The following is a 15,144-nucleotide window of genomic DNA, read 5'->3' as shown; positions in this document are numbered from 1 at the left end:
CATTTATTTAGGGTTTTTTTTTGTCATTTTCAGTTCAAATCACGCCAACTGATGGGCAGAAGAGATCTGCCCATTGATCAAAGGCTACTTTGAATACGACCTTCTCCAGTTTCATTTCCATTTCGGTAACGGATCCAATAAATCTGAAGGCTCTGAGCACAAGATTAACGGCATGGGTTACGCTATGGAGGTAACAATATCCTATATATATATTTGTTGTTTTTTTTTCCCCCTTCTGGAACAGGGTTGCACAACCTTTTTAGTCCGCGGGCCGGTTTTGCGATATCGCTACCACTCGCAGGACAGAGACTTGTATGCACCATATGCGGTAACGATATGACCCGTATTTTATAGAATACTAGCTATAATACCCGGCGCTGCCCGGGTTTTCTTCAATGAGGCTTTTTTGGATCACGTGATATCTCCCTCTCTTTTTCTTGAGGGACATACAAACCGTGTCCAAGTTAACCAATATGGCGACCTGCGCGATTCATGAAATAAACAAATATAGATTTACACAGAAACGTAGAAATGAATATATATTTTTCTTTTTTTAAGGGGCGCTAGGTATTTCGATCCCCCCCCCCTGAACTTCAAGTTACCCATCTGTCTGTTCCAGCTTCCCAAAATCCTTAGTTAAAGCTGTGGAATTTTTTCGATGCACTTTTCACGGGCTCATAACTAATTTTAAAATATCCTAACCCACATGAATTTATTCAAATAAATATCAATAGAGACAATATGGAGACATTAATTTTCATACTTGAGAAGATATAAATGAAATCAATGATATTGCTCGAATATCCAACTCAAAAGTATAGGTTTGGCTAATTACTTCGTATTTAATCTCCTGGGCTTCGTATATCTCTAAGCGAACTGAATATTTCAAAAATCGAGAATTCAATACAATTTTTAAAATTATTGATGGGGCGGAAAATCCCACTAATTTCCGCATTTCTACAGTAAAATCGACAATTTTATCACTGATTTCTATGAGGATCACAATTTTCCTGACTCTCAAAGCGATGCTGATGATGATTATGACGTCTATTCAAAAAGCCTCATTACTGAGAGTATATTGAAAATGTGGCAAACCATTATAAAGGCATAAACTGTTATACATATACTAACAGGAGTAAAGAAGTGACAAACCGTTGTAAAGGCATATACACGTCTGAAACGCATTGCTAGGGAACCGCGGTAACCAAAGTAAACGTTCGGAAAGTGATTGTTGAGGCCCAAAAAACCATTGTTGCCGGACAGTTTTTTGCCCATTTGGGGCATTTGCCCTGGTCTGATGAAATTTTAAAGTAGCCTATCGTTCAAGTCGGGTCCCATTTGGTATATATGCAAAATTTGGCGACGATCGATCTAAAATTGTAGATTTGTATAGAGAACATACACACACACACACACACACACACACACACACACACAGAAAATCAATTTTATATATATATATAGATAGATAGATAGATTCCCGTTATTTTAGCTGCCACGACTTTTTCTTTTAGAAAAAAATGTCCCGTTTTTCACCACTGTTTAATTTACTGAAATCAACGATTGTTTTCATGATTTATAAATTATATCATAATCATGACTATAATAAATTTATTTAAGAAATTCTCACCTACGATTATGAAAAATATAACTACTATATGTTGGTATAATCTCATATATATATATAAACTAGCTGATACCCGGCGACGTTGCCCGCCCCGTAAAAAATTAATATATGTATAGCTTATTAATTATTTCTTAATCTAAAAAAATTCTGCATCAAGTAAGAAAAATTACTTTTATTTTTAAATATTATAATTAAAAACTTCAGGCAATCGCTTGTGGATAAAACACGATATGTTTTGTTTTTCCATCTGGTGTGTAGATGCACAAATTTTTGGGATTACCAACACGCGACGAAAAGCTGTCCGTGAGAAATTCAGGGCTCAAGTAGGTTGATACCTGCCACTGCTAACGACTGGCCTCGCGCTTTGTTGATTGTTATAACAAAAACTAAACGAATCGGGAACTGTAATCGCTTTAAAGTGAATGGCATTTCTTCAGTGATAATTGGGATACGTTGAATGAAGACGTCTTCTCCTTTGCCACATCCAGTTAGAATCGTTGCTTCGATGATGTAATTGTGCAATTTCTTCACGCAAAGTCCGGTGCCATTGCAGAGTCTCGGTGTCTCCAAATTTCTTAAAAGCATTATAGGTGCTCCGACTTTAAGGGTCAAATTGTGTGGTGGCACACCCGGAATATCCAAAGAGTTCAGAAATTCTGCAGGATAAAGAACTGTCTGCGCTGAGTCTGTGTCAACTGATTTGTAAGATGTGGAGTCTCCCGGAATAATTTTTAGGACTTTTTCGATGATCTTGTTCACGCTGTCATTTTTCGGTGCCAGAATCGCACTCTCACAAAGCCACTCATGGTTTCGGTGATTTTGTTGAATGTTTGGGAAGACGTGGTCTGCGAGTTCTTGAACTGAGTTTATATATATAATAACTGGCAAAATCCATTTGGGAACGTTATCAGTCCAGTGCTTGGGTCTACGGGAATTCTTCCATTGCCAAGTTTGATCAACTGATGTAAAAATGATAGCAGTGCTGAGTCATTCTGCAGTTGAACTCGCATATTTTTGAATGATAATAATTTTTTAACTTCGTGCCAGAGTGTTGATGATTTGAGGCAAGCATTGAGTTGATCAGCTGGTGTTGAACATTTTTATTCCCAGTTTTATCGTCATAGTTGTTGTTCTCTGTTGTTAGTGACGCCATATGTCCAGCTTCTGCAGCGAATATTATTCAAACTCCTTTTAAGCACTTTTTAAATGGAAACTATACCTCAACGATGGGTGGTTGATGAGATAAAGGCCACATTAGCACTTACAGGACACCCTGTATACATGCAAGCAAAAATATCTGGTGCTTCCCGGGGTTTTTTTAATTACTGGGAGGATTGGAAAAGTGACAAACCATTATAAAGGAATGAACTGTTATAATAACAGAATTAAAGGTGTGACAAACCATTGTAAAGGCATATATTCACGTCTGAAACGCATTGTTGGGAACCACGGTAACCAAAGTAAACGTTCCGAAAGTGATTGTTGAGGCCCCAAAACCATTGTTGCCACACAGTTTTTCGCCCATTTCGGGCATTTGCCCAGCTCTGACGAACTTTTAAAGTAGCCTACGGTTCAATCCCGGACCCGTTTGGTATATATGCAAAATCTGGCGACGATCGGTCTAAAACTGTACAAATACAAATACAACGCCACAACAGGCAAAATGCCCAACGAGGTGGCTGATAAAGAGATGCCCATAAAAATATGGTTGTCATATGTTTCAAAAATACAGCAACCCAATTAAAAATGCAATTAACACAAATTACAAACAATATATACACATGATAAAATATTATACAATGCCCATAAAGAATACTTATGGTTGTCTTATTCTAAGAATGGATAGCTTCTCGATCTACCCCAACATGTTTATCGTATTTCTTTTTAAACGTGTCAATTGTGTTACAATTTACTACCTCCGGGGGTAAGCTATTCCATTTATTAACAACCCTATTGGAGAAAAATTCCCTGCGACACCATAACCTTGCATTGTCCCTCACCAATCGATACTGGTGTCCCCTTGTAAAAGCAGTCGATTGGCGGTGTACTAAAAGTTCATGGTCCATCCTATCCATCCCATTGAAAATTTTGAACACTTCGATCATATCTCCTCGACACCTGCGTTCATCCAATGTAAACATATTCAAAAAATGAAGTCTTTCTTCATAACTCAAGCCCTGTGTGCCAATAAGGACACGCGTAGCTCTTCTCTGCACCCCTTCAACCAAGTCTATGTCCCTCTGTAGGTATGGTCTCCAAAACCTTACAGCATACTCCAGTCCAGGACGAACTAAGCCTCGAAAAAGCGGAAGAATGACTTTAGGAGAACGCGAAGAGACCTTTTTGAAAATGAGACCAATTAAATGGATTTGTATAAAGAGCATACATACATACTTTCACATTTATATATAAGACTAGCTGATACCCGGCGACGTTGCCCGCCCTGTAAAAAATTTACATATATATAGCTTATTAATTATTTCTTAATCAAATATTTTTGCATTAAGTAAAAAAAAATTACTTTAATTTTTAAATTTTTTAATTAAAAACTTCAGGCAATCGCTTGTGGATACACAATATCTTTGGTTTTTCCATCTGGTGCGTAAATGTACAAATTTTTGGGATTACCATCACGCGAACAGGTGACGAAAAGCTGTCCGTGTGAAAAATAGGGCTCATGTAGGTTGATACTTGCCACTGCTAACGACTGGCCTTGCGCTTTGTTGATTGTCATGGCAAAAGCTAAACGAATCGGGAACTGTAATCGCTTTAAAGTGAATGGCATTTCTTCAGTGATAATTGGGGTACGTGGAATGAAGACGTCTTCTTCTCCAGCACATCCAGTTAGAATCGTTGCTTCAATGATGTAATTGTGCAATTTCTTCACGCAGAGTCTGTTGCCATTGCAGAGTCTCGGTATCTCCAAATTTCTTAAAATCATTTTTGGTGCTCCGACTTTGAGGGTCAAGTTGTGTGGTGGCACACCCGGAATATCCAAAGAGTTCAGAAATTCTGCAGGATACAGAACTAAATGTCTGCGCTGTGTCTGTGACAGTGTCAACCGATTTGTAAGATGTGAAGTCTCCCGGAATAATTTTTAGGATTTTTCCGTTGATCTTGTTCACACTGTCATTTTTCGGTGCCAGAATCGCACTCTCACAAAGCCACTCATGGTTTCGGTGATTTTGTTGAATGTTTGGGAAGACGTGGTCTGCGAGTTCTTGAACTGAGTTTATATATATAATAACTGGCAAAATCCATTTGGGAACGTTATCAGTCCAGTGCTTGGGTCTACGGGAATTCTTCCATTGCCAAGTTTGATCAACTGATGTGAAAATGATAGCAGTGCTGAGTCATTTTGCAGTTGAACTCGCATGTTGGTGGATAATGATAATTTTTTAGCTTCGTGCCAGAGTGTTGATGTCCTAACAAACTCGAGGCGACCACCGATAGACAGAACCTTCACTTCCAACCCATCTCACTAATGGCAGTAAATTGCAATGTAGCGATATGGCCAGAGTTGGTGTTTGGTGAAGTAGAGTGCTGATGATTTGAGGCAAGCATTGAGTTCATCAGCTGGCGTTGAACATTTTTATTCCCAGTTTTATCGCCGTAGTTGTTGTTCTCTGTTGTTAGTGACGCCATATGTCCAGCTTCTGCAGCGAATATTATTCAAACTCCTTTTAAGCACTTTTTAAATTGAAACTATACCTATACTATGGGCGGTTGATGAGATAAAGGCCGCATTAGCACTTACAGGACACCCTGTATACATGCAAGCAAAAATATCTGGTGCTTCCCGGGTTTTCTTCAATTACTGGGAGGATTGGAAAAGTGACAAACCGTTATAAAGGAATAAACTGTTAAAATAACAGAATTAACGGTGTGACAAACCATTGTAAAGGAATATATTCTCGTCTGAAACGCATTGTTGGAAACCACGGTAACCAAAGTAAACGTTCCGAAAGTGATTGTTGAGGCCCCCAAAACCATTGTTGCCACACAGTTTTTTGCCCATTTCGGGCATTTGCCCAGCTCTGACGAACTTTTAAAGTAGCCTACGGTTCAATCCCGGACCTGTTTGGTATATATGCAAAATCTGGCGACGATCGGTCTAAAACTGTAGATTTGTATAAAGAACATACATACAGACATACATACATACTTTCACATTTATATATAAGAAGATATTTACCTCACTATCTATATATATAAAATTGATTTTCTGTGTGTGTATGTTCTCAATATAAATCTACAATTTTAGAAATATCGTCACAAAATTTTGCTTATATACCAAATGGGACACGACTTGAACTATAGACTACTTTAAAATTTCGTCAGAGCAGGGCAAATGCCCCAAATGGGCGATAATTGTCTGGCAACAATGGTTTTTCGGCCTCAACAATCACTTTCCGAATGTTTACTTTGGTTACCGTGGTTCCCCAGCAATGCGTTTCAGACGTGTACATGCCTTTACAATGGTTTGTCACTTCTTTAACGCTGTCAGTGTGTATGTGTATAATAGTTTATGCCTTTATAATGGTTTGCCACATTTTCCATACTCCCAGTAATGAGGCTTTTTGAATAGACGCCAGAATCATAATCAGCATCGCTTTGAGGGTCAGGCTAAGGATGATCCCCATAGAAATCAGCGTTAAAATTGCCGATTTTACTGTAGAAATGTGGAAATTTAGTGACATTTTCCGCCACATCAATAATTTAAAAAATTGCATTGAATTCTCGATTTTTGAGATACTGAGTTCGCTTAGAGATATACGAAGCCCAGAAAATTAATTAATGATTAAGCCAGTAATTAGTCGGACCTACTTTTGAGTTAGATATCCATGCAATATCATTGATTTCGACTTTTTATTTATATCCTCTCATGCATGAAAATTAATGTCTTCGTATTGTCTTTTAATATTGAACTGCATAAATTCATATAGCTTAGGTTGTTTTTAAACTTATTATGGGTCCGTGAAGTGCATCGAAGAAATTCCACTGCATTAATTAAGCATTTTTTGAAGCAGAAACAGGCAGAGATGGATAACTTGAAGTTCGGGGGGGGGGGGAGGGTGTTCGAAATACCTACCGTCCCTCAAAAAAGGAGAAAAATCATTTCTACGTTGCTTTATATTTAGATTTATTTCTTTCATGAATCGCACAGGAAGTCGCCATATTGGTTAACTTAGAGACAGTTTGTATGTCCCTCCAAGAAAGGAAGATATCGCGTGATCCAAAAAGGCTCATTGAAGAAAACCCGGGCAACGCCGGGTATTATAGCTAGTCTCACATATTTTGCAAAAATAATGGGTTTTTTTATCGTGAATTACCCTTCAATTTTTTATTAGCGCCTCATTTGTAGTCGATATTCGATTTTTCAGTGATTTTAGTGATAAATGCAGCTTTGCTTTCCTTTGATCCTTGCGTTCTGATTTCCCATATTTTTATTGAGGAAATATGGCCAATAGTGGAAATATCCTGTTGTGTGTATTAAACTTTTCTACTTGAGCATCTTTCGCAAGCCAAACGGAGACCATCTGGTAGGCCACATTGCTACGAGGGCACCAATGCTCAAGGCTATTGAACCGGGCACAGCCAAAACCTCCTAGATACTGCCAATCTATCTAGAAGGCTTTGACACAGCCCGCATCATATCTCAGAGAGATCAGTGGTCCCAAAGGATGAGTGTGTATCCGTAAAAAATTTTAGTTATTTATTTATTTATAAATCACAATAAATCTAGAAAGATGGATAAATAATGCGTTGATGTCCCGCACATGAAGTCTTCATCAAAATACAGTATGGGGAAATTGGATCCCATATGGGGCGTTCCAAATTATAGCCAAAAAACATTTTCAACGTTAATTAAAGTTGCTAACTATCGCTAAAATCACTAAAATATCGTCTAAGGTTACGAACATAATGTACGCTGGTTTCTGATCCCTCGAGTCGACCCCATTACGGATAGGTTAAGAACTTCAAATTCTTGATTTTAACCAATCAGCAACGGCGTCAACTTTCATAATCGGAAACCAACGTGCACTATGCTCGTACCCTTAGGCTGGAAGTATAGGGCAACTGCAAGTCGCTTAAGAAAAACAGCTGCATGAAGAAAGTTACTGCTTTGCTTGAAATTAAATATATCTCTAAACTCTATTAAGGTTCCTAATCTCATCGTGCTCCACAGTTCCTCAATTTTTGCTCCCGACATTTTTGGGGGGGGGGGGAAGGGTTGCCCGAATCTGGTGATCTTACATGTCTTATACATCTTAAACGTAGCGAAAGGTTTGGTGACTTTGCTGGCCAAGGAAGGGTATCCAGAGTAGTTCAGAGATATGTATAAGGATGACGTGCCATGAAGGGTTACAAATGACCGCCATCAACATATGGTTAAATTGTTGATGTGCTCAGAATAACTGGGGGTTACCTGCTGTAGCAAAATACAGTACAACATACCATTACACCAGAGGTAATATCTGTGTGCCTCTGTAAAACAACGGCTGATTAGGACCGTTTGCCAAGGCACATCCTCTCACGAATCCGATGGCCATCTTCATCAGGACTGAAACAGAATTCATCGCTAAACACTATGCGATGCCGGTCTGTTGTCAACGGCACCACTGCACACGACTCTATCGTTATTGTGGTGTTGAAGGCAGATGTCTCAAATACGGCTGTATTTCTCTCGCCAGGGATTATTTCATAAGCTTTATAAGCAATGGAATAGCGTTTCTCAACCTATGTCCATGGACATTATCATTCATCCGTTGTAATTGATATTAGCAATATCCATTATGGATTAAAAAAAAAATTTATACTTTAGATTTACCACATCATCGAGGAGAATGCAGTAAAAAGCCATCCAAAAAACACGGGCTGTCACTAAATTTGGACAAAAATTGTAATTTATTGCTTAAAATGCAATTTGCTAAGGGCTGATAAAATTGCTGAAGGGTGTGAAAATAAAGAGATGCTGCGAATCACAGTTAATAAAAATGTAGAGTATTTCACGAAAAAATATTCAAATGATCTGATGACCATATTTCATCGAGTAAAATAAGGTAAACTAGGATATTAAATAATAATCTGTAAAATATGACATCAAAAACATTGCGAAAAGCAGGCACGCACAATCACCCCGATAGTAATTAAAATTTCTGATGAAATTGTGGAAAAAACGTTAAACCTGACAAACATGTGAAATGAATATTTATAATTTTTTGTCATAATTATCATAATTTTATTCATTATATAAAGATACTATGTGTGTGTGCGTATTACGGCTTTAGTAATTATTACAAATTCAAATAAGTATCGTCTACAAAACGGGACAAATGTATAAAAAAAATCGTAACAACGAAAATCGCCGGTATGCCCCGTTATACGGGACACAAGTGGTCTGTCAAATTGTTTCAGACATTTTACTTATCCTCGTTTTCAGAAAGGTTGAGAAATACTACAATAGAGTATTTGACAATTCGCAACACTTTGACCAGAATTGGCAATGTATTCTCGTATTTTTATCGATCAAATATATGGTCACCCAAATCATAAAGAAATAACTTTATGCGCAATATGTGATTGCATCTGATTATATATTCCATCAAAAAAAAAGTTCTTGGAAACGTCAACCTCAATCGTAAGGACACGTCCGTTTTTTACGACAATATTTCGGGGCTTCTTCTCGATATGGCTATAACTGAGTTTAACTGAGTATTAACAACACAAACTAAAAACTTCGAACTTTGTGAATGCGTAAAATATAAACGCGTTTTTTATTACTCATTGAATATTGGCAGATATTCGTTAATCATGCTTGTAATAGAATTTAATAGAGTCTAACTATAAATATTTTTCTTTCAGATGCATTTAGTCCATCAATACAAGTCTTCATCTCGTCAAGAATTGTCAGTTGTAGGAGTCTTCTTCGAAGTAAGTGGATAACTGTTCGTCATACCTTTTGTAAGCCTTCTAGACCGGTTTTTCGGCTGCTCGTAAAATTCTGATACTACAAGTGAAGAACATCATAGTAATTTACCAGCGTAGTTCGTGAAATGCTCAAGTTGGAAAGCCCAAATCTATAGCATTGCTATAATTCAAATTTACATCTGCTAAGATGTTCTTCTTGAATATAACGGTGGTAAATTTTTTTTGTAAACTATAAAGAATGCGTCCCTTCAAATGACAAGTTACTTTTTCCTATTTGTTTAAAAAAAAATAGAACATCCTTAAAAAAATGTTTAAAAAATTAGAATCCTTAAAGTTGTTTAAAAAACATCAGAATCATCCAAAGGTTGTTTAAAAAACATCAGAATCATCCAAAGATTGTTTAAAAAAACATCAAAATCATCCAAAGGTTGTTTAAAAAACATCAGAATCATCCAAAAGTTGTTTAAAAAACATCAGAATCATCCAAAGATTGTTTAAAAAACATCAGAATCATCCAAAGGTTGTTTAAAAAACATCAGAATCATCCAAAAGTTGTTTAAAAAACATCAGAATCATCCAAAGATTGTTTAAAAAACATCAGACTCATCCAAAAGTTGTTTTTTAAAAAATCAAATATCCCAAGTGTTTCTACAAGAATTAAATCATAGTGTGTGTCAGGTTGGAAATCAGGTGCCATATAATTTCCCCACGGAATCGGATTGCGGTGTCCGGAATCTCACTTTCTTTCCGCAGTGAGTCGTAATTCGAGGAACATCCTTTTGATCCGCTAACCAGGGCTGCAAATTGTCAGAAATGATGTAAGCTAGACCGACCTAATCGGTCACCTGAAATAGTAGAACATTTATTTTTTTTAACATGAAATTTTTTTTATCATGTGATATCACGTCATAAGACGGTTGCAATAATTTTTTCACTGTATCTACACATATAAATACGTGACTACAGTGATTTAGGCCATGATGAATAAACAAATTTTTTTAAATGGGGTTGCTGGGGTCGGCTTAATCAAAGGCATACATTTTTGAACATTGTCCTGAAAGGATTGAGTAGGACAACTTTTTGACAAACCAAGTGAGCGTGGGCAGAGATACGAGGGGGGGGGGTGTATCGCTCTCCCCCTAACGTCAAATGCAGAGCTGACTGATCTAATGTATAGGAGTATATATGTGAGAACATCATGTTCACCCCATCCCAGCTATCAAGTTTATCTCCACCTATGCAGGTGAGAAAATACCGTTCAATTTTTCCCGATCATATCTCCCCGACACCTGCGTTCATCCAATGTAAACATATTCAAAAGATGAAGTCTCTCTTCATAACTCATGCCGCGTGCGCCAACGAGGGCACGCGTAGCTCTTCTCTGCAACAGTTCAACCGAGTCTATGTCTTTCCGTAGGTATGGTCTCCAAAACCTTACAGCATGCTCCAGTCCAGGAAGACACCTTTTTGTAAATAAAACCGAGCATTCTATTCGTTTGTTTTACCACCGTTGAACAATGTTCAGAAAACCTAAGTCGCTCGTCAATGAGAATTCCCAAATCGGTCACCCTTATTTGCATCCAGCATAGTGACGTCATTCAACTCGTAAGAGAAACGTGGATTGTTCGAACCAAAATGAGCGATCATGCACTTGTCAACGCTAAATTTCATGCTCCATTCATTTGCCTATGTTCCAATCCTGTTCAAGTGAGTCTGGAGCAACTCCCTATCGCTTTGATTCCCAACTACCCCTATAAGCTTCCCGTCATCTACGAATTTACTAACAATCTCATCAATACCCTGATCGACTTTATCGATAAAAAGTGAAAAAAGTATGTGGCTAAGGGCACTTCCTTCTGACGCCTATCCAATCAAAAAATTCCCCGTCCACCCGTTAACCTGTTGTGACCTATCTCTCAACCACGGTTCTATCCAATGCAGCAAGTTGTACTCAATTCCGAATCTCGTGCAAACGAATCAAGAGTTTACATGTTGGATCCGATCGAATGCCTTCTGAAAATCAAGTTAAACCACATATTTGTTTTTGCCCTTACACAAAGCGTGATCATAGAAACAAAAGAGATTAGTTACACATGACTTCCCCTTCCTGAACCCATGCCGATTATCGACAATACATTATACTCGTGTATCCGCATCACCAATTTGCCGTTTGATAATAATTTCCAAATTTTTCGAGTGTGAGCTCGTCAAACTCACTGGACGATAATTGGACACAGCTTGACGTCATGCTCGATTCATTTGCCCATGCTGCAATACTGCTCAAGTTGGTCTGGAGTAATTCCCCAACGCTTTGATTCCCGACTACACCCATTAGCTTCACGTCATCTGCGAATTTGCTAGCAATCCCATCGATGTCCTGATCGAGTTTATCGACAAAAAGTGAAATGGTGAAAAAGTGAATATGGGGCCAGGGACACTGCCTTGCGGAACTCCAGTTGTGACGCCTGTCCAACCAGAGAATTCTCCGTTCACCATAACTGATTGTGACATATGCCTTAATCACGATTCTATTGAAGTCAGCAAGTTGCCCCTAATGCCAATCTACTTTTAGAAACGCTTCAAGTGTTTTACCATATTGGACCGGATCGAATGCCCTCTGGAAATCAAGGGAAACAATATATACATTTTTGCCACTACCCAAAGTCTTCGTCACGTGATCATAGAAGCAAAGAAGGTTAGTCACACATGACTTCCCCTTCCTGAACCCATGCTGACTATCCGACTATATTATACATATATATTCTCGTTTATTCGCTTCACCAATAGCCTTTTGATAATAATTTCCTACTACCCTTTTTAAATATCGAGACAACATTAGCAAGTTTACAATCCCTTGGGATGATACCCTCAGCAACTCTACACCTGTAGATCTGTGCGACTGGCCCCAATTTGCACATTTTTTGAAGACCCTGGGATAGATATCATCTGGTCCTGGCGCTCTTTTTGCGCATACATTTTTTAGAAGATATAGGGCCTCCACGTCTTCCACATGAATATCGTTGAAGATTTTATTACCCCATGCAACAACCGTATATTGAATATCATCATTTCCATTAAAAACCGACGCGAAAATGTCATTGAGAGCACCACACGTGTCTGCATTGTTGTCTACCCTATCGAGAGGGGGCCAACTGTCCCTTTACATACATTATTGACGTATCTAAAAAATGATTTCGGGTCAGAGACAATGTTATTTGCCAACCTAGATTCAACTTCCTTTTTACAATCCCTTATCGCTTTCTTCAACATCTTTCTTTTATCAGTAAACAATGACAGGTCACGTCGTCCACTTTTCTACTTTTTGAGTGCCGGATGCTTTTTTTGCATCATAAAGATTACGCAAGCGAACCATAGGAGGTGCGATGTACAAACATGCATTTTTCGAACAAAGGGAATGACGTTGTGCAAAACAGAAGATAACTCAGTGATAAATCCTTCCCTTGATACGTCCTTGTCGTCGATGACATAATTTGTCTCTACAGGTGAACGTGCTTGGACCCTCCCATTCATCGGCCACTTCTGTTGATTCCGACGTGGTCGGAGGTCTCATATTTCCCTTTTAAGATCAGTCATTGGGCCTCTTGCTGGTTTGAACTCGTCATCGCTCCCATTGCTCAGATGCGGTTTTCTAATGCTACCCAATTGAGGGCATATGTAATTTTATACTTGTAGATTTGTGCTGTTTTTGTATGTATCCATTGTGTATACATAGTCAACTATTCTATGTTTGCAAAAATAACCAGGGAAAAAAATACACAACATTTTGAACAACAACGCAGATGTCCATTTGCATGAAAATATTAGGATGCTTTAATTTTTTTAAACAAAAGGGAGGGGAAATAAATTCACACAAGAAGACCAATGAAAACACAAATACAGATGAAGATATATGTATATATTGCTTCATATATTGTATTGCTTGATATTTGTATATATTCTTCATAATATAAAACAATTACGTCAACGCGTTGTTTGCAGCAGAATTTGTGTTCACTGAAAAAATACAAAACTCCTTTGAGGAATTTCGTATTTTTTCGGTGTATTTGCCTTTTCGTTAGTCTATTGTGATTATATCAAAGGCGGAGTGAATTAAAAGAAAAGTAATTTCACATTTCAAGAGACATCCAACTTACTTTATGCGAATTTTTCACCCCCGATATACTCAAGAAGAACCTCATGCAAGATTGAAATACAAATTACAGCCATACTATAAATTTGGGCTATCCAACTCGTATTTCTTGGAGTGCGCTAATAAATTTCTGATTGCGATAGTTTTGAGCTAATTTTTTTTAAACAAACGTAACGTAGTGTAATAGGGCAAAGCTTACAATATGCATTACATCGTGGATTTTCGTATTTTCCAGTAATTTTGACCATTCTAGCATCCTTACAGAAACGTTCCGTTTTGACTCCGAAGCTAATTTCTTAATTCTTTAATAAAATGAAGATAATTTGCATAATTTATTTATAATTTTTTCATGTTTCAAATTTATGAATTTTCAATGTGAAATTTCTTTTTTTAGGGAAATACGTTTTAAATCAGTGCAGCCTTGGTGCAGCACTTTATTTTCTACTGGGAAATATATTTAATGTCTAAAGCCCGGAAGCGCAATTCCATACCATACATAAGAGTTTACCATGGGATAAGCTCATTGGCTAAGATCACAATTACGTCAATAAGAGCGAGGGAAATTTTAACTCCGAACCTATCTCGTGACGTAGTAGCCAAAGGCCGAACACATACTGGGGATGTGAGCGGAGAGGTACGAAATAGCGGTGAAAAAAAATGTACTGTTTTGTTCTGCGCCTCACATACTGGGGCAGCGAGACGAGGAGGAGAAAGAGGCAGCTCAAGAGGTACGCGACTCTTTCAAGCCGGTTTGTTTTCATCGCGAGGTAAAATCAGACGCTATTTGGGGATTGGTCAGTTTTCTCCCAAAGACCCGAACATTACCGATTCGGAGCTACGGCTGTTAAGTTTGGCAACTTATCGCCCAACACCAGGGTTCATTTACGATTTCGCTTTTGTTTTGTCATGACAGCTTGCGCGATAATATTACAATGATATATAATTTAATAGTAATATAATATAGCAGAATTATCATAATAATAATGATATCTACTCTATAATATAAAATCACCAACTCGAAAAGGGCCCGTTTCTATGCAATGGAAATTGGTGACGATCTTGTGACGGAAATTTCTGTTACAAAAATCGGTTAGGATTTTGGGTCAAGTTTTCATTTTCCTTTTCTCCGTTTCATGATTGCTATTTAGAGGAATTGCTCGTCAGAAACATAAATATCCGACATCATGAAGCTCAATTGGCGATCAAAAGGAAAATAGACCGGGAGGGAGGACCACATATTGTAAAGAAACAATTTAAAAAATCGACATCTTTGGAGAAAAATTCTCATAAAATCCGCATGTAGGGGTCTTGAGTTTCAGGAATACCAATTCCCAGTAAGTTTTCTTGATTCTGTTGTTGTCTGAAGGACTTGTGTGTGCGAATAGGAAGAAAGAAAGAAAGGGACCAACACGAATACTGTTTGTCTCTTAGAGGT

The 15,144-nt window shown here is 37.8% G+C and overlaps 2 protein-coding genes across 2 annotated transcripts in view; both read left to right on the top strand.

Moving 5' to 3' along the window:
• Positions 1-169, top strand: part of LOC149066105 (putative carbonic anhydrase 3) — a 35,180-nt gene extending 35,011 nt beyond the window's left edge. The window contains exon 4 of the mRNA XM_089253152.1: positions 34-169. Coding sequence (XP_089109278.1) covers positions 34-77 — 44 coding nt within the window. The 3' untranslated portion in view covers positions 78-169. The remainder of the gene's footprint in view (positions 1-33) is intronic.
• The window catches only part of LOC149066104 (putative carbonic anhydrase 3), a 32,841-nt gene continuing 17,775 nt past the window's right edge, over positions 79-15,144 (top strand). Inside the window, exons 1-2 of the mRNA XM_089253082.1 lie at positions 79-190; positions 9,494-9,562. Coding sequence (XP_089109208.1) covers positions 173-190; positions 9,494-9,562 — 87 coding nt within the window. The 5' untranslated portion in view covers positions 79-172. The remainder of the gene's footprint in view (positions 191-9,493; positions 9,563-15,144) is intronic.

Source organism: Pholcus phalangioides, unplaced genomic scaffold (genome assembly GCF_987345545.1).
Source record: "Pholcus phalangioides strain wild (caught in Gottingen) unplaced genomic scaffold, Ppha-v1.0 ptg000032l_1, whole genome shotgun sequence".
Classification (NCBI taxonomy): Eukaryota; Metazoa; Arthropoda; class Arachnida; order Araneae; family Pholcidae; genus Pholcus; species Pholcus phalangioides.
This window is presented reverse-complemented; position numbering and strand designations above follow the sequence as displayed.